At 41.9% G+C, this 24,300-nt stretch overlaps 2 protein-coding genes across 2 annotated transcripts; both read right to left on the reverse strand.

The window, feature by feature from the left end:
• Window positions 1-1,328: 1,328 nt before the first annotated feature.
• Window positions 1,329-2,079, reverse strand: LOC148103413 (butyrophilin subfamily 1 member A1-like; the record flags this gene model as incomplete). The annotated part of the gene is made up of 2 exons (XM_087838882.1): window positions 1,329-1,483; window positions 1,722-2,079. Coding segments are annotated over 2 exons (513 nt in total), but the record flags the coding sequence as incomplete, so codon positions are not given.
• A 15,811-nt stretch (window positions 2,080-17,890) lies between these two features.
• On the reverse strand, window positions 17,891-20,298 carry LOC148103414 (uncharacterized). The gene has a single exon (XM_087838713.1). The coding sequence runs from the start codon at window positions 19,699-19,701 to the stop codon at window positions 18,298-18,300; it is 1,404 nt and encodes a 467-aa protein (XP_087694839.1). The 5' UTR covers window positions 19,702-20,298; the 3' UTR covers window positions 17,891-18,297.
• Between the last annotated feature and the right edge of the window lie 4,002 nt (window positions 20,299-24,300).

The raw sequence follows: 24,300 nt of genomic DNA on the forward strand, positions 1-24,300 counted from the left end.
TACAATCAGAGCATAAACACACATACATACAAGGTCAAACACGAGTGGCTACACTTTTTAAACACAATAACTGATCACTGATGTGAAGTCAGCGAGTACCGAGGTAAACTTTTCTTATCTTTGAGATCTATTGAAACAACTATCAATGACATCAAATGACAACAATACCGTTATTTAAGGTTAGAGGGTTACCTAGGCAACCAGGGATGTGCATAACCATCTGTCAGCTACAAATTGATGCATGAACGATGGGATCAGTTCATACTTGGATGTAATTTTAGTGAAACAGCTGATCGAGGATTAGTGTTGTTGAGGTTTTGTGGTGCAAAGCTCACACTCACATAATGAGGTCATATTTGATCTTATAAACAAAAACACTGATCCCAGGTCTGTAACACTGTTCATGGATACTGAGGGTAAACAAACCACACAGCTCACAAAGATAAAGAGAAAACTGAAATCAGATCTTGATGATTGAAACATTCAGGTGTGAAAAACTTCATAAATATGTCATCTGAGCTCAAAATGATGTAACTACAGTCAGTGGAAACAAAACCATCAAAGTGAAAAATGTTCAAGTGTTGACTTCATTTGTTTGAAGAGTTAAAAGTAGGCGTGCACAACAAAACCACAGTAATGTCTCAGTGGGCTGTGTCACACTCAAAGTCAGAGCTTTCTGTGTCAGAAAGAGGCTAAATCACCATGGTAACTGATGATGAAAGAAGCCACTGAATGAAGCTAAACTGCACATCACACTGTTACAGGAATGTACCTGTATTCATGTAGTGGAGACATTAGTGAAGTTATCAATGAGTAACGTCTCTGATTGGACTGGGTGGCGCTCACAGGGATCATTTTGTGTAGAAGAAAAGTCACATGATACATGAAACGCTCCTTTTCATCTGAGCGTGCTCAGAGCCTGAAGCAGAGAGCCAGGGTAACAGAGAAAGGTGATAATCACCATGGTGATACCTGCTGCCTCTAACTGCAGTTTCAGGTTTAGTTGAGTCAGCTAACACAAAGAAAGCCTGACTGTGTTGAAGTTGATTTGTAGTCACAGCCCTCTGGATGTTCCAGTGAACTACAGAGCAGAAATGTAAAGACTGTTTTTAAAGATGAAACTCGTCCACTGAGATGAGCTGTGAGCAAAAACAGAAGCAGCCATTAAAGATAAAACTGAAATAAAGCTACAGTGCTGTGGGCCTGCTGTCTGTGCTCAGTTCATCTGTTTCTGCAGGATTTTAAACACTGACAACACCCAGAACTCTGAACAGCAGCAGCAGACTCAAAGCTGCAAAAACCTCTGAGACATTTTAAACCTGCTGCACTTAAACAGGAGGCTGGTTTGTTTCCTCACTCTGCTGTTGTCTACGTTTGTAGACCAAAACAACAACAACAGCAACAACAACAAGAAGCAGAAGAAGAACTGACAGACCAACTTTCAGTGCAACAGATCCATCCTCTGTGTGTCCTCCTGTCTGACCTGCAGGTGAGAAACAGGTGTGAGGTGTCAGCTGTCAGGTAGGTGATGAGTGAAGAACAGAACAGAATCCATTTCCTCTTCAAACTGCTGTCAGACATTATCTACTGCACTCTGATCACATCACTCAGACCAGCTGCTTTCTACAAAGTCTCATCAACAACATCTTTAGAAACAAACATCAACAACCAGGAAGCAGCTTCACCTCTGATCACACACACACTCAACTCTACTCACTCACCTGGAGGAACAACATGAAGGTAGATGATGCAGATGTGATCCAATGAGCTTGTTCCTCTCATGAAGACACCACACTCGTATGTTCCATTATCATTAATCGTCACATCCTTCAGAATCAAAGACATGTCTCCATCCTTCATCTGTCTGTCCTGCAGATCCACCCGGTTCTTAAAAGATGGATGCTGGTCGTCTGGTTCAAACATCCCATCCCGGTACAAAAGCACATATTCATCTCTCAGGTCAGCTCTGCTCCACTTTACAACTATGATGTTGTTGTTTGCAGCTCGACATGTCAGAGTGACGTCCTGTCCAGACTCAGCTGTGATGGTTTTCTGGTCTGAAAGAGGAAACAACACAGAGCAGAGAGGTTAAAGGTCAAAGTACAACTGTTCACTTCTACAGCAGCCAATCAGAAACACACAATAAAAGACAGTCTTCTGTTATTAGATGATGATCTTTGATTGTGTTTCTTCTTGTGTCCCTTCAGGCGTCACCACAGCGAGTCTTCTGCCTCCTCCTCACCTGATCCCGAGCGTCTTCATCAGGGCTGATTTGTGACAGAAGGACAGCAGCAAGAGTGAAAGGGAAGGTTTAAAGATGGCAGTGAGCTGCTGTCATGTTTGCTTTGGAGACTCTGACACAAAGACAGGAGGCCGAGCTGAACGTGTTCAGATTTTCATTGAGAGCAGAATGGACGAGATTATGAACGAGTTCATCAGAGGGAAGCTCGGGCTGAGACGTTTGGAGACAAAGTTCATGAGCAAAGACTGAGATGGATGAAAAACATCATCTGAAACCATTTTCTGAACAAATAAAAACAAATCTTTAGTTTTAGAATCTGTTAGTTTGATAAAATGTTGTTGATGGACGAGTTCATTGAGACTCTGGATGTCTGTCAGACTGAGTCACTGCTTTTTATTGTAACAGCTGTACTGATGCTCCTAAATCTGGCCTCTGACACAAACCTCCAAACAGTAAGAATGAAAAAAGAACAAAACGATTAAAAACTCTTCAAGCAATAAATAATCAAACCTGAAAAAGAAGAAAATCATCTGGAAACTAAACTGAACGAAACACAAAAAGTCCAAATGGAGTAAAAACTCAAACTACTGAGAAAAAACTACAATAACTCTGTTCCACAAACAACAACATGTGCTGATAATAAGTGAACATAATGTGTGAGAGAAAGCAGCCTCTCATTATAAGACACTGTGAGTCTCTGCTGCCTTTATGGAGCTACAGCTGTTTGTATACACTGAACTAAAAGCTTTGTAGCTGCATACTGACTCCTGACACTACAACACATCACACTGACACACACATTACACTTCTTTGTCTCTGTGCTGCAAACTGCACCAACACACAGACTCCACCCAGCTTTGTGTCGATCGCAACACTGAATGAATGTGGCTGAACTGACCTCTGTGCCAAACAGCTGAACCAACTGACTCTTGTTTCACTTTGCTGTCCTGTTTAACAGGTAAAACAAGGTGTCACAGTTACAGGAAATGAAAATGTTTCCAATGCAACAGGTAGACGTGTAGAGACAAGCTCCACTCTGTCTGTCAGTGAATTGAAACGAACTTGTCCTAATGAATAAAAAGTCAAAAGTCAGTTGTGTTGGAGCCACAGAGAGCAAATCTTTGTTCTTTATGGAGAACCAGTGAGTTCTACTTCCTGTGTCTAGTTTTACTTCGTCTGTCTCGTCCTCTGTGATTGGCCCAGCTGTGCTCCCACATGTTATACTGTGTGTACATGTTGTCTTTGTCTTCTCTTACTCGTTGTTATTCTCCCTCACAGCTGTGTCCCATGAAGGTTATAGTTTCAGATGGTGATGAGTAGATGACACATGGAGTGTGTGGCACATTCACTTTGCTGTGTTGACACTGTGTTGGTGTGACACTGAAGGGCGATTAATTAATAATTGCCGAGTGTGAGACTAAACTTGGGTCATTCATTCTGACAGCTCTGTACTGTACTGTGTTACATGAGCGCTGATGGCTCATGTAACGTCTGCTTGTAGATCAGCTGATCACAGCCTGGAAACAGCTGGAGCTCACAAAACAAATGATTCCGACTTATTTCTTTATCCCTGCTGCACTCAGTCGTAGAGTTCCTCTACCTGCCACATCCACTTTAACCCCAGACGACCTTTTACTGAGTACTACTGTAGGACCTGAGTACTTTCCAGAGCCTGTAGTTTTCACTTTTACTTCAGTAAAGAAGTTTAATGAGTACTTCAGCTATTACCGGAGTATTTGTACAGCTTGAGTATCTGTACTTCTTAACTACAGATTTTTTTTTACTTTTGTCCCTCTGAAAGTGCCTGATTATCAGTAATAATCTATAATTTACTGAATAATATGGAGAATATAAAGCAGAAGCTGTGGGATGACTTACTGTAGTCAGGAGTTCAGGAGAATCCTCAGAGTTTCTGCTCCTCATCATGATGGAAACATGAAAACATGTTGATGCTCTTTGAGCTGGAATCAGTCCAAAGCAGCCGTGAGTGTGAACCAACAGACATCATTATAATAACTCTGACATGAATCCTGATAGAAATCCTGCTCACTGACCTCTCTAACTGCAACTCTGTCACTGACACATCTGCCAACATCTGTTCCTGTAACAGCTCAGAGGAGTTCAGCACGTTCTGATTATTATCAGAAAAATCTGAACAGGAGGAGCGTTTTTGTAAATGTGGCTGAAAGCAGCAAGGCAAGTTTATTTATATAGCACAATTCAACAACAAGGTGATTCAGATAAAAGTAGATAAAATCAGTAGTTAAAATATAAGTTTTGAAATTTAAGCTTAAAAGTGTGGATTTGGTGCTTTATTCAAATGCAGCTGAGAACAGGTGAGTCTTCAACCTGGATTTAAATAAACTGAGTGTTTCAGCTGATCTGAGGCTTTCTGGGAGTTTGTTCCAGATATAAGGAGCATAAAAGCTGAATGCAGCTTCTCCATGTCTGGTTCTGACTCTGGGGACTGATAAAAGACCGGATCCAGATGACCTGAGGGATCTGGAAGGTTCACACTGGGTCAGGAGGTCACTGATGTATTTTGGTCCTAAACAGAGGTGGGTCGAGTATCCAAAAATTGTACTCAAGTAAGAGTAGCATTACTTTAAAATATTATTAATCAAGTAAAAGTGAAAAGTAGTCTTCAAAAAAGTTACTCGAGTAAGAGTAAAAAAGTACTTGGTGAAAAGACTACTCAAGTAGCGAGTAACTGTTTGAAATGTCCGATTTATTTTTAAAATAAATGCTGTCAAACAAACAAAAATAAATAAATATACAAATTTTAGTATTTTCAAATAGAATATATGTAAAAAGATCAACAAAATAAGGCACAACTATTATAATTTCCAGATTTCAAACAAGCTTTTTTCACCAATACCTGCAGTAAATAATATAAATATATAAACAGTGCAAACAATTTCCAGTAACAAGATATGCTGTAAACTTTATATTCATTTTTGCTCCAAATGGCACAGCAGCCTCAGAGAAAACAGAACGAGGCATCTTCAACATATGTTCATACAAGGCAGCTCAGTTTACCATAAGTTGTATGAGTGTGCATTTATTGTTGCATATTTAGCAAAAATGTGCCATTTCTTCACTCAGTGAGGTGATGGTTAAGCTTCAGCAGCAGTTTGCTCTCAAGGTTCTTTCTGTGAAGCTGTGACTGTTTAGCAGTGAACAGGAGTCCTGCATGACTTAGAAGTCCTTCACAAGCTCCAGATGAAGGAAGAGCTGTATTGACTTTGATCGACAGCTTCTTGATGTGAGGAACGCCATGCAATAGATCCACACCTCCAGTGAATGGACATGAAAGGTACCTCTCCAGCCCTGCTTCTGGCTTTCCTGACCCCATGGATCCATCATCTTCGTCGGTTAGGCTGCTGTTTGTGCTGACCTCATCCAGCTCTGTGTCTAGGTGAAGTCTGATGAAGTTGAGACCTGTGGAAAGATGTATGGTTTTCAAAAGAATTAGGTCTGGTCATTAAGCCTAATATGATTCACTATATGAAGTAGGCCACATCTTATGCAAATCTTTTATAAGTTTTTTCTAGGAATTTCATTGCTCCTCCAGAGTTTCTTCATCAGGTCTCTGCACTCTACATATTAGCATCTGATGCCTCTTGGGTGTTACTGGTCCATTCGTGTCCATTCCCTCCTCAACCTCTCTCCTCTCAAGATCAACATTAGAAGCATCAGTTCAGAGTAGGTTAATTAGATAGGTATAACTCAAGTGATTTGATTATGTGATCATAATTATTAGTAAAAACTTGTGTATTCCTATTGCATCACTCAAAGTGTTCTTACTCTATCCTTTAAATTATCCTTGGGGCCGATTTTTCCAGGGCACTAAATTTAACCTAGTTCAATTCAATTCAATTCAATTTTATTTATATAGCGCCAAATCACAACAAATGTCGCCTCAAGGCGCTTCATAGATACAGAGAAAAGCCCAACAATCATATGACCCCCTATGAGCAAGCACTTTGGCGACAGTGGGAAGGAAAAACTCCCTTTTAACAGGAAGAAACCTCCGGCAGAACCAGGCTCAGGGAGGGGCGGCCATCTGCTGCGACCGGTTGGGGTGAGAGAAGGAAGACAGGATAAAGACATGCTGTGGAAGAGAGACAGAGATTAATAACAGATACGATTCAATACAGAGAGGTCTGTTAATACATAGTGAGTGAGAAAGGTGACTGGAAAGGAAAAACTCAATGCATCATGGGAATCCCCCGGCAGCCTACATCTATTGCAGCATAACTAAGGGAGGATTCAGGGTCACCTGGTCCAGCCCTAACTATATGCTTTAGCAAAAAGGAAAGTTTTAAGCCTAATCTTAAAAGTAGAGATAGTGTCTGTCTCCCGAATCCAAACTGGAAGCTGGTTCCACAGAAGAGGGGCCTGAAAACTGAAGGCTCTCCCTCCCATTCTACTTTTAAATACTCTAGGAACAACAAGTAGGCCTGCAGAGCGAGAGCGAAGTGCTCTAATAGGGTGATATGGTACTACAAGGTCATTAAGATAAGATGGGGCCTGATTATTTAAGACCTTGTATGTGAGGAGCAGGATTTTGAATTCAATTCTGGATTTAACAGGAAGCCAATGAAGGGAAGCCAAAACAGGAGAAATATGCTCTCTCTTTCTAGTCCCTGTCAGTACTCTTGCTGCAGCATTTTGGATTAACTGAAGGCTTTTCAGTGAGTTTTTTGGACATCCTGATAATAATGAATTGCAGTAGTCCAGCCTGGAAGTAATAAATGCATGAACTAGTTTTTCAGCGTCACTCTGAGACAGGATATTTCTAATTTTAGAGATGTTGCGCAAATGGAAGAACGCAGTCTTACATATTTGTTTAATATGTGCGTTGAAGGACATATCCTGGTCAAAAATGACTCCAAGGTTCCTCACAGTGTTACTGGAGGCCAAGGTAATGCCATCCAGAATAAGAATCTGGTTAGATACCAAATTTCTAAGCTTTTCAGCGCCGAGTACAATGACCTCAGTTTTATCTGAGTTGAGAAGCAGAAAGTTAGTGGCCATCCAAGTCTTTATGTCTTTAAGACATTCCTGCAGTTTAACTAATTGGTGTGTGTTATCTGGCTTCATGGACAGATAGAGCTGGGTGTCATCTGCATAGCAGTGAAAATGTATGCTATGTCTTCTAATGATGCTGCCTAGGGGAAGCATGTATAATGTAAACAGAATTGGTCCTAGCACTGAACCCTGTGGAACTCCATAATTAACCTCAGTGTGTGAAGAGGACTCTCCATTTACATGCACAAATTGGAGTCTATTAGATAGATATGATACAAACCACTGCAGTGCAATACCTGTAATACCTACAGCATGTTCTAATCGCTCTAATAGAATATTATGGTCAACAGTATCGAATGCTGCACTAAGGTCAAGAAGGACAAGCACAGAGATGAGTCCACTGTCAGAGGCCATAAGAAGATCATTTGTAACCTTCACTAAAGCTGTTTCTGTGCTGTGATGAGCTCTGAAACCCGACTGAAACTCTTCAAATAAACCATTCCTCTGCAGATGATCTGTTAGCTGTTTGACAACTACTCTTTCAAGGATTTTTGATATGAAAGGAAGGTTGGAGATTGGCCTATAATTAGCTAAGACTGCTGGGTCTAGAGATGGCTTTTTGAGTAAAGGTTTAACTGCAGCCACCTTGAAGGCCTGTGGTACATAGCCGATTACTAGAGATAGGTTGATCATATATAAGATCGAAGAATTAATCAATGGCAGAACTTCTTTGAGCAGTTTTGTAGGAATGGGGTCTAAAAGACACGTTGATGGTTTGGAGGAAGTAATTATTGACGTTAACTCAGAAAGATCGATTGGAAAAAAAGAGTCTAACTTAACATCAATGGAACTACAAGTAGCTGTAGATAATATTACATCTGTGGGATGATTATTGGTAATTTTTTCTCTAATGATAAAAATTTTATTTGTGAAGAAGTTCATGAAGTCATCACTAGTTAACGTTAAAGGGATGGTTGGCTCAAAAGAGCTCTGGCTTTTTGTCAGCCTGGCTACAGTGCTGAAGAGAAACCTGGGGTTGTTCTTATTTTCTTCAATCAGTGACGAATAGTAAGCTGTTCTGGCTTTGCGGAGGGCTTTCTTATAAAGCAACAAACTATTTCTCCAGGCTAAATGATGATCCTCTAAATTTGTGACACGCCATTTCCTCTCCAGATTACGAGTCGTCTGCTTGAGGGTACGTGTTTGAGAATTATACCACGGGGTCATGTACTTCTGATTAGAGACCTTAGTTTTCACTGGAGCTACAGTATCCAGAGTCGTACGTAGTGAGGAGGTGAAATTATTAACAAGATAATCGACCTCTGTTGGGGTAGCGTTCAGATAGCTGCTCTGCTCTGTGTTGGTACAGGGCATTGACGATGATAACAGTGGCTGGATTATATTCTTAAACTTAGTTACAGCGCTTTCAGAAAGACATCTACTTTGATAAAGTCCACTCTCCACTGCTGCGTAATCAATTATTGTAAATGTAAATTTTATCAAGAAATGATCAGACAGGAGAGGGTTTTCAGGAAACACTGTTAAATGTTCAGTTTCTATGCCATATGTTAAAACCAGATCTAGAGTGTGATTAAAGTGGTGGGTGGGTTCTTTTACATTTTGAGAGAAACCAATTGAGTCTAACAACAGATTAAATGCCATGTTGAGGCTGTCATTTTTAGCATCTACATGGATGTTAAAATCACCCACAATAATTATTTTATCTGAGCTCAGAACTAAATCAGATATAAAGTCTGAGAAATCAGACAGAAACTCTGTGTAAGGCCCAGGTGGACGATAGATGATAACAAGTAAGACTGGTTTCTGAGTTTCACAGCTGGGGTGGACAATGTTAAGCATCAGGCTTTCAAATGAATTAAAAGTCTGTCTTGGTCTTTCATTAATTAATAGACTGGTGTGAAAAATTGCTGCCACACCGCCCCCTCGACCTGTGCTTCGAGATTTCTGGTAGTTAGAATGACTCGGGGGTGTTGATTCATTTAAGCTAACATAATCATCCTGCTGCAACCAGGTTTCTGTAAGGCAGAGTAAATCAATTTGTTGATCATTTATTAAGTCATGTACTAACAGAGACTTGGAAGAGAGAGACCTAATATTTAATAATCCACATTTCACTGTTTTACTCTTTGGTTCAGATGTGGATACTGTATTGTTCTTTCTTTGTAAATGTTTAAGTTGTTTGTTGCTGGTTTTTAGTTTGTTTTTTGTCTTTTTGGAAGCAGACACAGTCTCTATGGAGATGGGTTTTTGGGGGGGTAGCAGGAGGAGAGAAGCTGCAGAGAGGCGTGTAAGACTGCAACTCTGCTTCCTGGTCCCAACTCTGGATAGTCATGTTTTGAGGGGTTTAATAAATTTGTCCATATTTCTAGAAATGAGAGCTGCTCCATCCAAAGTGGGATGGATGCCATCTCTCCTAACAAGACCAGGTTTCCTCCAGAAGGTTTGCCAATTATCTATGAAGCCCACATCGTTTCTGGGACACCACTCAGACAGCCAGCAATTTAAGGAGAACATGCGGCTAAACATTTCACTCCTGGTCTGATTGGGGAGGGGACCAGAGAAAACTACAGAGTCCGACATTGTTTTGGCAAAGTTGCACACCGATTCAATATTGATTTTAGTGACCTCCGATTGGCGTAACCGGGTGTCATTACTGCCGACGTGAATTATGATTTTATTGAATTTACGTTTACCCTTAGCCAGCAGTTTTAAATTTCCTTCAATGTCGCCTGCTCTGGCCCCTGGAAGACAATTGACTATGGTTGCCGGTGTCTCTAGCTTCACATGTCTGAGAACAGAATCACCAATTACCAGAGTTTGACCCCCAGCGGGTGTGTCACCGAGTGGGGAAAAACGGTTAGACACATGAACGGGTTGGTGGTGTACCTGGGGCTTCTGTTTAGGACTACGCTTCCTCCTCACCGTTACCCAGCCTTTCCCCAGCTGCTTGGGGTCTGCCGGGGAACAGCTAGCGGGGCCTACGCTATCTTCGGCTGCACCAGCTACAGGGGCCTGGCTAGCTAAGGGTGAGTGCAAGGTGCGAAGCCGAGTCTCCAGATCAGTAATCCTGGCCTCCAGAGCTGCAAATATGCTACATTTGTTACAGATATCATTACCGCTAAAGGAGGCCGAGGAGTAACTAAACATCTGACACAATGAGCAAGAAAGTGCAGAAGGGACAGGTGAAGTAGCCATGGTGCTAACGGGTCGGCTACGAGCTAAGCTAGCGAAACAGTACAGAGACAGTGAGTGACAGTGAGTGAATACTTTGGCTATAAATTAGGTAGTGAGTACACAGAAAGTGTGCTTCGGATGAAGCACGTGAAGATTATACTGTGAAAAAAAAGAATGTATTTAGAAGTTGTTAATTAAACTGCTAAGCAAATAAGCTACTCAGAAACACCACTGTGTTTGAGCAGGAACAGGAAGTGATACTATACCACAGAGCGAGCGAACACCAAGTCTACCAGGAAGAAACCTGCTGCGAGAGCCAAGAAGGCAACAAAGAAGGTAACAAAGAAGGTAACAACGAAGGCAACAACGAAGGTAGTTAGTTGCTAGTTAGTTACAAATTGTACAGATTTGGAGGTGAACTGCTAATAACAGGTGTGACTGAGGGGAGGGCTTGACCAGAGGACCACCCTGGCAAGCACACCTTTAGGCTGAGCGGGATCAACATCTGGAGGACTAAGAAGCACTAAGAGCATGGGTCTCCAACTGCAGTCCTCAAGGGCCGGTGTCCTGAAACTTTTGAATGCGTCCCTGCTGCAGCACACCTGAATAAAATGATTAGGTCATTAGCAAAACTCTATAGAACGTGACTGCATGCTGAGGTGTCAAATCACCCTTTTGATTCATGTTACAGCAGCTCATGAGTGAATGAACTAAATAAAAGTATTTTTAGAAGTACATTTTTCCAAACACTTCCATTGACTTACATTTATTCAAATTTACTTGAGTAGGGTTAGGGGTTCCACCTCTGCATGCAGTCAAGTTCTACCCATATGGAAAAGATATATATAAATCTGATAAAGTTTGTATCTGTCTTGTGTGAAACTTGTATGAAAAGCATACAAGAGTGAAAACAGATATAAGATCTCTTGAAAAATTATATAATGAAACTTGAATGTTTTGGATACTTATTAAAACAATACATGAAAGTAATGAGAAAGTGGCCACTTTCATGAGTAAATCATGTAAGCCTTATATGATTTACTTATATGTAGTCTATGTTGTGGTTCTACTGGTGTTACTGGTTCTGCTGGTGAGATGATGTGTTCACAGGAAACTTGAAGGTTTGTACATATTCATTCTTATTCATTGTGGTATTTTGTTTCCATTCTGTCATCATAATTTGGTCCATTTAGATTCTTAAATCATAAAAGTGTTTACTTTAACTCATTTCAGCAGATGGAGAAGATGACATCACCAGTGACATCACATACAGTGTTGTGAAATCATCAAATCATCAACAACCTCCAGTCAAAGAAACCAGAGATGGAGGTTTGTGTGTTCACCCAGGTGTCATCCACATACCTGAACCAATGACTTGGTGGTGTTTCAGGGTAGGATAGCAAAGCCCTCTTTTCCACGTCTTCCATATACACGTTACCCACAATGGGTGAAACTGGGGAGCCCACGGCACACCCATGTTCCTGCCTGTAGAACTGACCCTTGTATGTGAAACAGGTGGAATTAAGACACAGTTTCAAAAGCAAACACACCTGGTCCAACAGCCTTGTCTTGTTCTAACTACTTCAGACAGTCTGTCACCCTCGTCCTGTGACCACTTCCTGGGTCTCTTTCAGTCTTCAAATATAAAGTTTTTACAGCTTATAGATTTTAAGTTCTGCTCCAATCATTTGGGTAAAGAAAAGAAACACTTTGATGGCCTATAAGTGAAAGTGAAAACTTGATAAAAGAATAATATAATTAATAAATAATAAATAATTATATTTTTTTGATAAGTGAAGTTCACTGAACTGAAAGGAAAATTTGGTTTGATGATGGTTGACATGTTTTCCAAATAGAAGTTTTTCCTCTAGTAAGGAGATACAGGTGCAGCAGAGCATTGCTGGAAGAAATGATCCCAAGGGTGGAATCTCCTGAGAAATCTTCAGAGACCCAGCGAGAAGTAGGGACCATAGCTGACAGCCCAGGCAGGGGTTGAGGTCAAAGGTCATGCTGTTTGGGGACCTACTGGTCATCATGAGAAGATTCTGGAACCACAGCAATGACCATAAAGCTGCATTGGATGGAGAGCTGTGCCACGGGGCTTTCCAGAGGTAATCACGAGGAGATTGTGGACAACAGATGGAGATCTGAAGGATGAGGGGAGCGTTCCAAGCTCCAATCGACCGTGCAGAGAGGAAGTTCAAGGATGGCATCATTATTCTGTGAACAGAAACCAGAAGCTATGGTGGTGACGGGGAATGACTGACAGCAATTTCCTATGAACATCACCTAATGCTGTGTCACTGTGCTATGCATACTTTGACACTCTGAAGAGGGTCTTCCTTTGTGTCATTGTTGTTGTCATTTGCATCATGAACAAGACTGCTGAAGTGACTCAACAGGTGGGGTTATAACAGCAGTAAAAGAATTGAATCCAATACCCTTTCCAAAAAAGGTTTTCTGCAGAGACGAAAGGACAATAGAGGAGTCATAAGTATCCCCCCACAGGAAGAATGCATGAAATGAGGTGATGAGGGTTGATAGAGGCCATAAAACAGGAGTGCTGACAAAGGCCTGCAGCCTTGAAGATAACTGAAAGCCACATTGACAAACAGCAAAACTAACTGGTATGTTTGTTATACCCATGTCTGCATACATTTGGACTCTGGTCATATGGACAGTGATAGAAACAACTGGAAGAGACATTTATGAAGCTCTGAGGAACTCAAACCACTCTGCATGTGTGATTTACACACCTGGAGGAGATGCACCACAAAGCTGGAATGATTTTGCAAATGTTAATTTCTATGTTTGACTATTAACATTCATTTGCTTACTTGGAGGGAACGATGCTCGTCACAGTTCTCTCCCTCATGCACGAGCAACACAAAGAGCTCTGGTGACTTGCGTCTTGTTTTTGTCATTGTAGTAGAATTGTCTTGGCGTTCCAGCAATAGGTCTGTGCTAGATGAACGTATCAGCAACCTTCAAACACGTGTGGAGAATTCATTATTTCTTTGAAAGGTTTTTGACTAAATAACAGAAAAAAGAAAGTAAGAGAAAGAGATGTCAGAGATGAGTGTCAGTAACACAAAAGTAACACTCAGTGTCATGCAGTGACTTTTACACAAGCAGATCAGATGAACCAACTCACACTAAAACATGCATTTTGCTGCACTCTTTACACTTATTTCTTTTCTTTCTGCTCTTTTATATATTTTGTAAAACCGCAAAAAATATTTTATATCAGCAGCAATTTCTCTCAAACTGCTGCATCACAGCTTTCATGCTCTGACCTGCATGTGAAATGAGAGAAAAGCTCTTTATTAGTAACTTTTACAACTTCTGGCAGGTTAATGTCTGAACTTTGGAGTGAAACACACCCTTAGTTACAAGAAATAACGCCACTGTCTGTAACTAAGTGAATCCACCTTAACACCACCTGTGTGTGTGTGACTGCATTACACTCCCACTGCTGGGAACCTGAACAAGAAGCAGAACAAAGTCTGAAATAGAAGCTGACAAACAGCTGCACCACCGAGTGACACTTTATTTTATAAACTTCACAACAGGTTTCATGTTGTGACCTGTGGAGGTGAAAAGACACAAAACCTGTTTGACAGTTTTTGAGCTGCAGGCAGGATTGAAACACACCTTAGTTAAAAATCAAACAGCAACATTTGTCTCCTCCCCTCACGTCACTCAAATGTGACAAACCAGGAAACAGGAAGTTCTTCGTCCTCAGTAAAGAGAGACGCACAGACGATCAGACTGAGCTCAGACCAAACTAGCAGCTTCCTCTGAGTGAGTCCAGCTACAGGAGAGAAAAGTGGAAAACTCCAACACTGCTGCTTCAAGCTGCTGACGCTCCACACACTGAATGTGAGTTTGAGCAAAAACACGACTCAAAGGAAGTTTCAGTGAAGGTGGTAGAGGAGGGAGGGGAGCCAGGACTGACTGTACTTCCTGTCTGCTGTTTTCAGCTTCACTCACAGACTCAATGGATCTCTGCAGTCTGCACTCTGAGAAACTCAAACTCTTCTGTCTGGACCATCAGCAGCCAGTGTGTCTCGTCTGCTGTGCCTCAGAAAAACACACCAATCACAGAATCAGACCCATCGATGAAGCTGCACAACAACACAAGAAGGAACTTCAGGAAACTCTGGAGCCCTTAAAGAAGAAGTTAAAGGTTTGTGAAGAAGTTCAAGTGAAGTTTGATCAAACAGCAGAACACATTAAGGTCCAGGCCCGACACACAGAGAGGCAGATTAAGGAGCAGTTTAAGAAGCTTCACCAGTTTCTAGCAGAGGAAGAGGAGGCCAGGCTGGCTGCACTGAGGGAGGAAGAGGAGCAGAAGAGTGGGATGATGAAGGAGAAGATGGAGGCTCTGAGCAGAGAGATAGCAGCTCTTTCAGACACAGTCAGAGCCACAGAGGAGGAGCTGAGAGCTGAAGACGTCTCATTCCTGCACAACTACAAGGCTGCAGTGGAAAGAGTCCAGCGCTGCCCCCTGCTGGATGATCCACAGCTGCCCTCAGGAGCTCTGATAGACCAGGCCAAACACCTGGGCAACCTGACCTTCAACATCTGGAACAACATGAAGGACATGGTCTCCTACACTCCTCTCATTCTGGACCCAAACACTGCAAATCCACAACTCATCCAGTCTGAAGATCTGACCAGTGTGAGACGAGGAGGAGAGAAGCAGCAGCTTCCTGATAATCCAGAGAGGTTTGATGATTACTTCTCTGTCCTGGGCTCTGAGGGCTTTAACTCAGGGACTCACAGCTGGGATGTTGATGTTGGAGACAGTACACGGTGGGCACTGGGTGTGTTAGCAGAGTCTGTGCAGAGGAAGGGAGACAAACTGTCTGGATTATGGACAATACGGTTCTTTCACGGTAAATACTACACACTCTCACCATCAGCTGGTTTCACTGATCTCTCAGTCCAGAAGAATCTCCAGAGGATCAGAGTGAATCTGGACTGGAACAGAGGAAAGCTGTCGTTCTCTGATCCTGATACTAACACACACATACACACCTTCACACACACTTTCACTCACAGGATGTTTCCATACATTAACACTGGTGGTAAAGTGAAGGTGTGTCCGTTGAAGGTGTCAGTGTCAGTGCAGCAGATGAGTTGAGGATGATGATATTTCTAATGTTGTTTCCTGTCAGTGAATTGAAGCTGTTAAACTGCAGCTGTCCTCCTGCTGCCTCGTTGTTCCAAAGCTCTTTGTTTCTCTTTTAGTTCTCACTGTTTCTTTCTGTTTCTGCTGTCCACCTTTTCACATGGAAAATCATTTCACTGTTTCTCACTGAATGACTCCCCAAACTAGATTTGAAATTCTATCAAGTTTCTAATCATTACAAGTGATTCATGTTTCTATTTGATGTGTAAATGGAGATGATTTAGTTTGCTGGGATATGGACTGACATGTGTTGAATGGGAGGAGCAGTTTGTTGTTGTCTTCTTGTCTGTTTATGACAACAATAAATCTTTTGTTGAAACAATGATTCATGTTTAACTCCATATATGAAATGTTTCTGATCTTTGAATTCTGTTTGATTAAAGACTTTCTTCATGACACAAATGAGATTTCAGTGTATTAATAGAACTAAATAAGCTCAGAGTTGAAAGGCTGGAGTATTATGTACGTGCTTCACTGTCAGGATCTTCAGGGGGATTCAAAGGGAAACATCAAACTGCTGTAATGAGATCAACTAGTTGTGCTGAACACACTTATCTGTAGTTTGTCTCCATCCAGGATCATCAGAATATAATGAACATGTGTGAAGAGCCAAAAAATGCTGCTGCCCTCTCAGCATGATGAGCTCCAGCCTTTGTTAACAGGAAAACAGGAAACATGAGACAACTTTCAGAGACAGTAACCAACTGTGGCCACAAGATGGCAGCAGCTGATCTGAGATCCTTTATTGGACAGAACGACTCTGCTCTGTGACGTCATCAGAGAGACGGCCTTCACTTTGATAGATCTGACGTCACGTCTGCACTGCGATGATGAAAGCTGATAAACACATTGTTATTTATCCATGAAATCACCTCTGTCCTCTCAAGTGTAGCTGTTTACAGAGCTAAAGAAGTCCTTCATCATCAAAACAGACAAACATGTATTTTCTGTATGAAGTGACGTCATCCTCACTCTAACCTCTTACATACATTCTGTTCAGTTTTCCTGCTGTAAGAAATAAACTGTGTGAAAATATAAATGCAGGGAAACATCCATTAATCACAGGTGAGCCGTTTGTTTCTGACTCACATTAAATGAGGCTTCAGGTGTAAATACCTCAGAAGTGTTTGTGAGTTCAGTAGAAGCAGACCCAGTCAACCATCATGGCATCCACAGCACTACACAATGCAACAGAAAGGCCTTCATCATCTGCTGAACCACCTCTGAACCACGACGCTCTCCCTGCATCTAAAAGCTGTTAGTCAGGATGAGATGCTGCTGTGATCGCTCACAATTTACCTGTGAGATCTTTGTAAATATCGTCTTTGTTTCTGAAGGAAACACCTTTAGTCTGTTTGTATTTGGAGTGCAGATCTGGGCGTCCATCACTTTAACCTGCACACGTTTAGTTATTGAGTATAGTTGATGTTTGGCAGCATTTTATAAGTGACAGTTCATGAACGGTGAAGGAACAGAGGACGCCTGACCATCCTACCTGTGTCAGTGAGAAAACTTTAATCTTCTGCAAAATACAGTAAATAAAGACCAATGTTGAGCAATTAATTATATAGTTACCTCTTCAAAAAAGTAGCTGAGCTTGGCAAACAACAAAGTTTTTTGCAGCTATTTTTTTTAAATGCAGCCAAAGCGTTTTTTTAAACAAACATTTCAAACTATTTACAGAACAATCAGCTGTTCTGCATCAAATCTGATGCCACACAAATTATTTGTGCCACTCCAGAAAATAATTTCTGTCCATTATGAGATAAAGGAGAACAACAGCCTGATACCTGCAGGCCTGACAACAGGAGATGTATCACTGCTGTAACACCTGTAACAGTCAGCAGTCGCCTCATTGTTCTGACACACACAACAAAACTATTGACTACACAAGATTTGCACTAAACGTCTCAAATCTCTCACATCTCAAAACACCGCCGTCACTCCTAAAACTTCCCCCCGTTTCTTAACAGCTAGATGCCATGTTGCCATATCATTTTTTGATTGGTCGACATGGTACTTATTTCAACCAATAGGAAAGGGTGGGGTTTTTGGTTTTTTGGTTTTGTTTTTGCTCACAGGCTTTCGAGCGTTTTCCTTATAAAATGCAGTTTTTACCGTTTCTTCCCGCAGTAAATATAAACAATGATAGTATTCAGGAAGGAAACCAAACGTTGCAGAACTTCTCCTTGATGTAATCCAATATACGCTCAGAGGTCTTATTCTGAGTATTCACGGCAGCCGTAAGCTTCTCCAAGATCTTAACCATGCTGCACTCAGTGAGCCCATTCTGAGAAGTCGTGCCTCGTTCCATCGTTTCAATCCCAGCGGGCAGCCTTGGGGGAGTTTGAAAGTTCCACTTTCTTAATTCTCCGATAAGCCAGGGCCAAGCCAGCTCCAATCAGCAAGAACCCTGTTATCATGGTTCCGAATAGGTAGATATCTTCAGCGTCCTTGATCGACAGTCCCGCCAGGCACACGATCCTCCATGTCTGCCACCCGTCCATCATGTATCCGGCAGGGAAAGTCCCTCCAGGGCACTCGGGCTCTCCCGAGCCCGGACTTCTCGTTGAGAAAAGGGTGTCAATAGCATTCAGAGACCAGTTCAGTCATCAGCCAGGGTTTCAGGTTAACTCATTGTAAAACCTGGCCCCACCCTATCATGTGATTTCCTGAGGTCAGATGGCCCACGATGTGAGTGGGCGTTAAGGCGTCTGGGAAGGGATCTCAAAACTGGATTATAGATGGCAGACAGTTGGTGTCGTAAACCACCGCCTCTGTTCAAAGATGGTCGCTCACAGTGGATGTAAATGGATTCTTTCACTCCTCTTTCAAACCATCTGTCCTCTCTGTCCAAAATGTGAACATTGGCATCCTCAAAACAGTTTCCTTTGTTCTTTAGATGCAGATGGACAGCTGAGTCTTGTCCTGTGGAGGTGGCTCTTCTATGTTGTGCCATGCGCTTGTGAAGTGGCTGTTTGGTCTCTCCAATGTAGAGGTCTGGGCATTCCTCGCTGCGCTGTACAGCATACACCACATTGTTAAGTCTGTGTTTTGGAGTTTTGTCTTTTGGGTGAACCAGTTTCTGTCTGAGTGTGTTGCTGGGCCTGAAGTACACTGGGATGTCGTGCTTGGAGAAAACTTTGAGTTTCTCTGATACACCGGCTACATAGGGGATGACAATGTTGTTGCATCTGTCTTTCTCATCCTCCCTCGCTGGTGTCTGATCTTCTTTTCTGTGCATCTTTGCTGACTTTATAAACACCCATTTAGGATAGCCGCGTGTTTTGAGTGCTTCCTTTACATGTGTGTGTTCCTTCGTTTTCCCTTCAGACTTAGAGGGAACATGTTCTGCCCGGTGGTGTAGGGTCCTGATTACCCCAAGTTTGTGTTCCAGAGGGTGATGGGAGTCAAAGAGGAGGTACTGGTCCCTGTGTGGGGGCTTCTGGTAAACTTCAATGTTGAGGTTGCCATTCTCTTCAATGTGCACAGCACAGTCCAGGAAAGGCAAACAGTTGTCCTTTGTGTCTTCCCTAGTGAACTTGAGGTTTTTAACCATGGCGTTAATGTGCGCTTTGAAGGATTCCACTTCTTGTCTTTTGATTTTGTCCCAGGTGTCGTCTACATATCTGTACCAGTGGTTGGGTACTCTCTCTTTAAAAGAGAGAGCCTTTCTTTCCACTTCCTCCATGTAAAGGTTGGCTACAATAGGTGGCACGGGGGAGCCCATGGCACAACCATGTTTTTGTCTGTAGAGACCCTCGTTGTATTTGAAATATGTAGTGGTGAGGCAGAGGTCTAACAGTGTGCAAATCTCATCAGGTGTGAAGTTGGTCCGTTCTTCCAAGGAGCTGTCTTCTTGTAGTCGTTTTCTGACAGTCTCCACTGCCTCCATGGTGGGTATGCAAGTGAAGAGGGAGACTACATCAAAGGACACCATGGTTTCATCTGGGTCCAGGGTAAATTTCTGGACCTTGTTGGTGAAGTCGGTGGAGTTCTTGATGTGATGTGGGGTGTTCCCCACATGACACATTACTAAGTATTATTAAGTCTGTAATTAGGCACCATAATTATTACTTCACAGAGCTTTTGTTCAATCGCGGAACGCTCTCTGTTGAGGAGGAAAGCATGAATTTGTTTGTATACGGAGGTATCCATTGTTTAAATGTCCCGGTGTTCGAAAAGGAGGCAGAGTGGTTGAGAAATGCTAGGAGCTAACTGGGCGCTAACCGTATCATTCAAATATATTGAATGCCGCAATGTTGGCAAAGAGAGGAAGTGACGTGAGATTTGCGCATGCGGGGTACCAATCGGGATTCCGGTACGGATCGGGTAGCAACACTTGGTACAGCTAAATATCCCAGAATGCATTTCATCCAAAACCCAAACGATGGAAGAGTGCGGCTAAAAACTTTTAAATATTACTCTGAGTCACAAAATAGACTTTTAAGTTATTTTCAAGGAAGAATGTAGCTGTGTAAGCTTCAAATATCTGCTCGATTTATCAAGATATCATATATTTCCAAACGTGCTCTGAAGTTTTCTGAGACGTCTTTTACCCACCAGCTCCATTGCAGATTGGGAGGTCAATGATGATTAGACCTGGCGAGAACAGCGGACTCCCGACACATCAGTTAGACATGATAAATAATTCTCTTAGTTAATGTTTGGTTTATTTCAGTGTTTTATTTGTTCCAGAGTAAATCGGTTTGGCTGAGATATATTTCAGTCCAGGAGGAAACTGTCAGAGTAAATTGTTACATGTTGTCATTCTTGTACTCAAATTTGTAATATATTTTATTTTGCTTCTAAAATTAAACACAACATGCTTATACAGATTCAATTTTGAACAATTACTACAGTTGGCATTCGTGAACTTATAAGCATGAAGAAAAGAAAAAGAAGGAGAGAGAGAAAAAAAATTATAACAATATTAACTAAATAAAAAATAAAATAAGAACATTCACGCGGAGTGTGAGGCATGAGTTATGATCAATTAGTTTTTAAGAATTCTAGAAATGGCTGCCAAATCATACAAAAACTACAAAAACTTGTACAAAAACTCACCAGTTTCCCTTTTCTGTTCCTCTTTCTGTCTGTTCCACCCCGGCCACAGACACCATCTCATTAAGCCACCTTTTAAAACACGGGTCCGAAGAACCGTACGTTTCCTTGCATACCCACTGTAATTATCTGTTTTTGTGAAGAGGAAAAGGATTTGATTGATGCAAATGATCCAAGTATAGCCAATGTACCATAAAGTGCTGCTTTTTTCCTAAATTGGTTTGAAAACCACGGAAAAATCTGGCTCCAAAAAGGTTTCAAGACAGTGCAATGCCAAAATAGACGTGCGAGGGAACCTTCACTGACATTACATCTAAGGGGGATGCAGAATTATAAATCTGGTTAAGTTTAAGTTTAGAAAAATGTAATCTGTGAATGACTTACATATAGCAACAAACACTGTAAGTAAATGTGTCCTGGAGTTTATGCAGGTGCTGCTGCTGTAAGTAAGCCTAACAGCTTCCAGATCACTTATTTTGGAAAGATGGTAAGAAGGGCATTACTGCTCATTTCTCCCAGATCTTGGAATACAATGCCTTTGTCCCATGAAACCACTTCACAGTACAAGGAGTCCACTAAAACATATAAATGAAGAGTGATCCTGGAAGAAATGGGGCACACACTAGTGACCTCAACAATTGCAAGACAGCCTTTTTCCCCAATGCTCAGATGGGGGAATCAAAAGGAAGTTTCATGAAAACATTAGGACTTTATCACCGTTTTATGTGAAAAGTTACTGGTAATATGCAAAATGCACTGCTGTAACTGGAGCCTCGTCGTCTCGTCTCTATATACTGGACTGTATGTAGCGGAGACGACAATAAAGTTTACTTTGACTTCAGCAGCGAGCAGGCGCACCGAGGGCTCTCGCGCTCACTTTTCGTGTATAGAATTTCGGAAAAAAAACATCGGTGCAAATTATAAGTCTGTATCATGATGTCTGGTGTTTTCGTGTTTGTTGGTTTGTTTTTGTTTTGTTTTATTTTGCGTTATTAGATGCTGCTCCAGCCAGCCAGAGAATCCCCCGCCGCCCCGCCCTCTCCTTCCTGTACCGCAAGCAGCAGGCGCACCTCGCAAACAGAGGGCGCCCTTACTCCCAGCAAATGGGCGATAGAAAACTGAGTGCCTCTGCCATTCCCAATATGCGCTGGCTGTTGTCGGGGGACCATGAGTACGAGCAATTTTTTATTTTTTTTTTGCCGATGCCCGTGATGCTGCCCCCCACCACAATGCCGCCCCAGGCAACCGCCCATGTCGCCCGTATCTAAAACCGCTACTGCATCCAGAGGAAATATCTGGCTGTGCATCATGTTTGGTTGTTGAGATTTTTACAGTAACCTCAGTTTTCTGTGAATTCCTTCCTTTTCTTTTGGACGTTCCCTTTACTGGTCTCCATAGTGACTCGTCAGCCTCCATCCCTGCATCCTCCTCCTTCTAACCAACCCTCTGTTGTATTTCTCTTTTCCTCCTGCCTGCAGCTCCATCTTCACCACCCTTTGTCCAGGATATCCACTCTCCCTCCTCTGCACACGTCCAAACCATCATAACCTCTCCTCTCTAACTAAAGTCATCCAGGCTTTTACATCTTTAAGATGTGGCTGTAGTTTAGCTAGCTTGATGTTTTTCTATTAGTATGTTGACATGGGTGGACAGTTCCAACCTGCACTGAACTCTGTTGTAATTGTGATGGTTTTATAATTTAATTTTCTTAAATTTCACACATGGCATCACATCTGAGTAGTGTTTACCTGCCTCGTCCATCTTTGTCACAGCTGCAAAATGAAATTACCATGACAACATCTCAGTACAGCCAGATAAACACCTGATACAGGGGCTTCATTTAAGAGGTAACAAAGTACAGGTTAGGTGTCAAAGGTTACTTATTAAAAACTAAAATGCGTTTTCGACCCCACTGTTGTGCAGTTTTCTCTCAGTGGGAAAAGTAAAGAATGCAATGATCTGCACATCTCATAAATTTGCTTACAGTTAAACATGTAAAACAAATCTTTAAACTGAGATTCCTTTTGTGTTTCATATAATAATTCAGCTTATTCTGAATTGATGGTACCAACATGTCGGGAGCTGTGGTTCCAACATCCAGGCAGGAAGTGGTCTAAAAAGGGCAAGCAGCATAATAAGTAAATAAACAGGCCTTTTGTGAACCACTAAAACATGTATGAAGGGCCATGTGGGCGTATGTGCTGCCCTCTAGCTGCCGAGACTATTTCAGAGCCGCCACCTTTGGCGTTATTAATTTGCAGTTCTTTTCTACTTTGTAATTCGTGTTCTCTTTATCGGTAAACTGACACAGCACTTGACTCTGTAATTCTTACCTGGATGATAACTGGAACCTGTACGACTTAATAAGAAGAGGTGGACGTCCACTTAGTGTGACACTTTTTACTGTGGAAACAAAAACAAACAAGCAAAGAATAAAGAAATAAAAGTTAATAAACACTGAATCTGAACTCTTCATGTGATGTCAGGCTCTCTGAAAACACTGAACATAAAATGTTAAAAATATAACGATGTTTATTCCTTCTTATTTAAACTTGCAGACTTTTGTGTGACCTGCATGAAACCTCAGTTCACAAAATCACCAACAGGGGGCAACGATGAGCTGACCTCATGGGCCAAAAGGTCACATTGATTATGAAATCGCTCCAATGCAACATTTTTCCATCTGTTCAGATGCAAAATAACTTGTCAGTGTTGTGTAACGATTCTTCCTCCCCAGAAGACGAGAGAAACGCTGTAACAAGAAGGTTTTACCGTCTGTGTCAGTTTCACTTCCTCCTTCCTGTGACGGTGTGAGGCCTGCATCAGCACCACACTGCAGCAGCAATGACTGATAACACAAACACTCAGACAAACATCCTCAGGAGCCTGATAACACAATGTGAAACTACCCACAACTGTGAAACAATCAGTTTTTCTTCCTTATTGTTTCATAAAACCACAGAAAGATTATGAAACAACCTCCGTCTGAGGAGTGACACACCGAGACCCGAAACATCAGAGCTGTGAAATGTAGAGAAAGGGAATTCCCGACATTCACTGAAGGGGTTAAATCTGTAGATGGTGCAGGAGGAGAAGCTGGAGATGACTGATATGTAGCCGACACAGCGATGAAACAGACCTCCTGTGATACTGTGGAGAAAGACTACGAGCAGCAGCTGTGAGGAGCGTCACCTGCAGGTGTAGATGAGCTGATCTCAGTGCTGACACACTGTATGTTACTGTGTGGGAACGATTGTAGTCAGTTCTCTGTGTGTGCTGACCTCTTCATGGTCTGATAGAGGCCAGGGTACGTAACTGGTTCCTGACCAGCTTCAGCTGTGTCCACCAACAAAATATGTTAGTACAATATTTGAGCGTTGATGGCCCAGTGCTCCTCTGCAGACTCAGACACACATTTTCTACACTTATAAAACATTTGAAACAGAAAGAATAAAAAGCAAACAGCACTCAAAGGTCAAATATATTTAAACCAAGAGTTTAATACACAAAATCTGATGACCGTGACAACAAAATATGAAAGATTTTGTTGTCATTGTACCAATGTAAA

This window comes from Neolamprologus brichardi, chromosome 3, assembly GCF_056152115.1.
Source record: "Neolamprologus brichardi isolate AB-2024 chromosome 3, ASM5615211v1, whole genome shotgun sequence".
Taxonomy (NCBI): Eukaryota; Metazoa; Chordata; class Actinopteri; order Cichliformes; family Cichlidae; genus Neolamprologus; species Neolamprologus brichardi.

What these genes read in the sequence shown, in the direction of transcription:
- LOC148103414 (XM_087838713.1), bottom strand. Translation starts at nt 19,701, where the DNA reads ATGTGTCATGTGGGGAACACCCCACATCACATCAAGAACTCCACCGAC.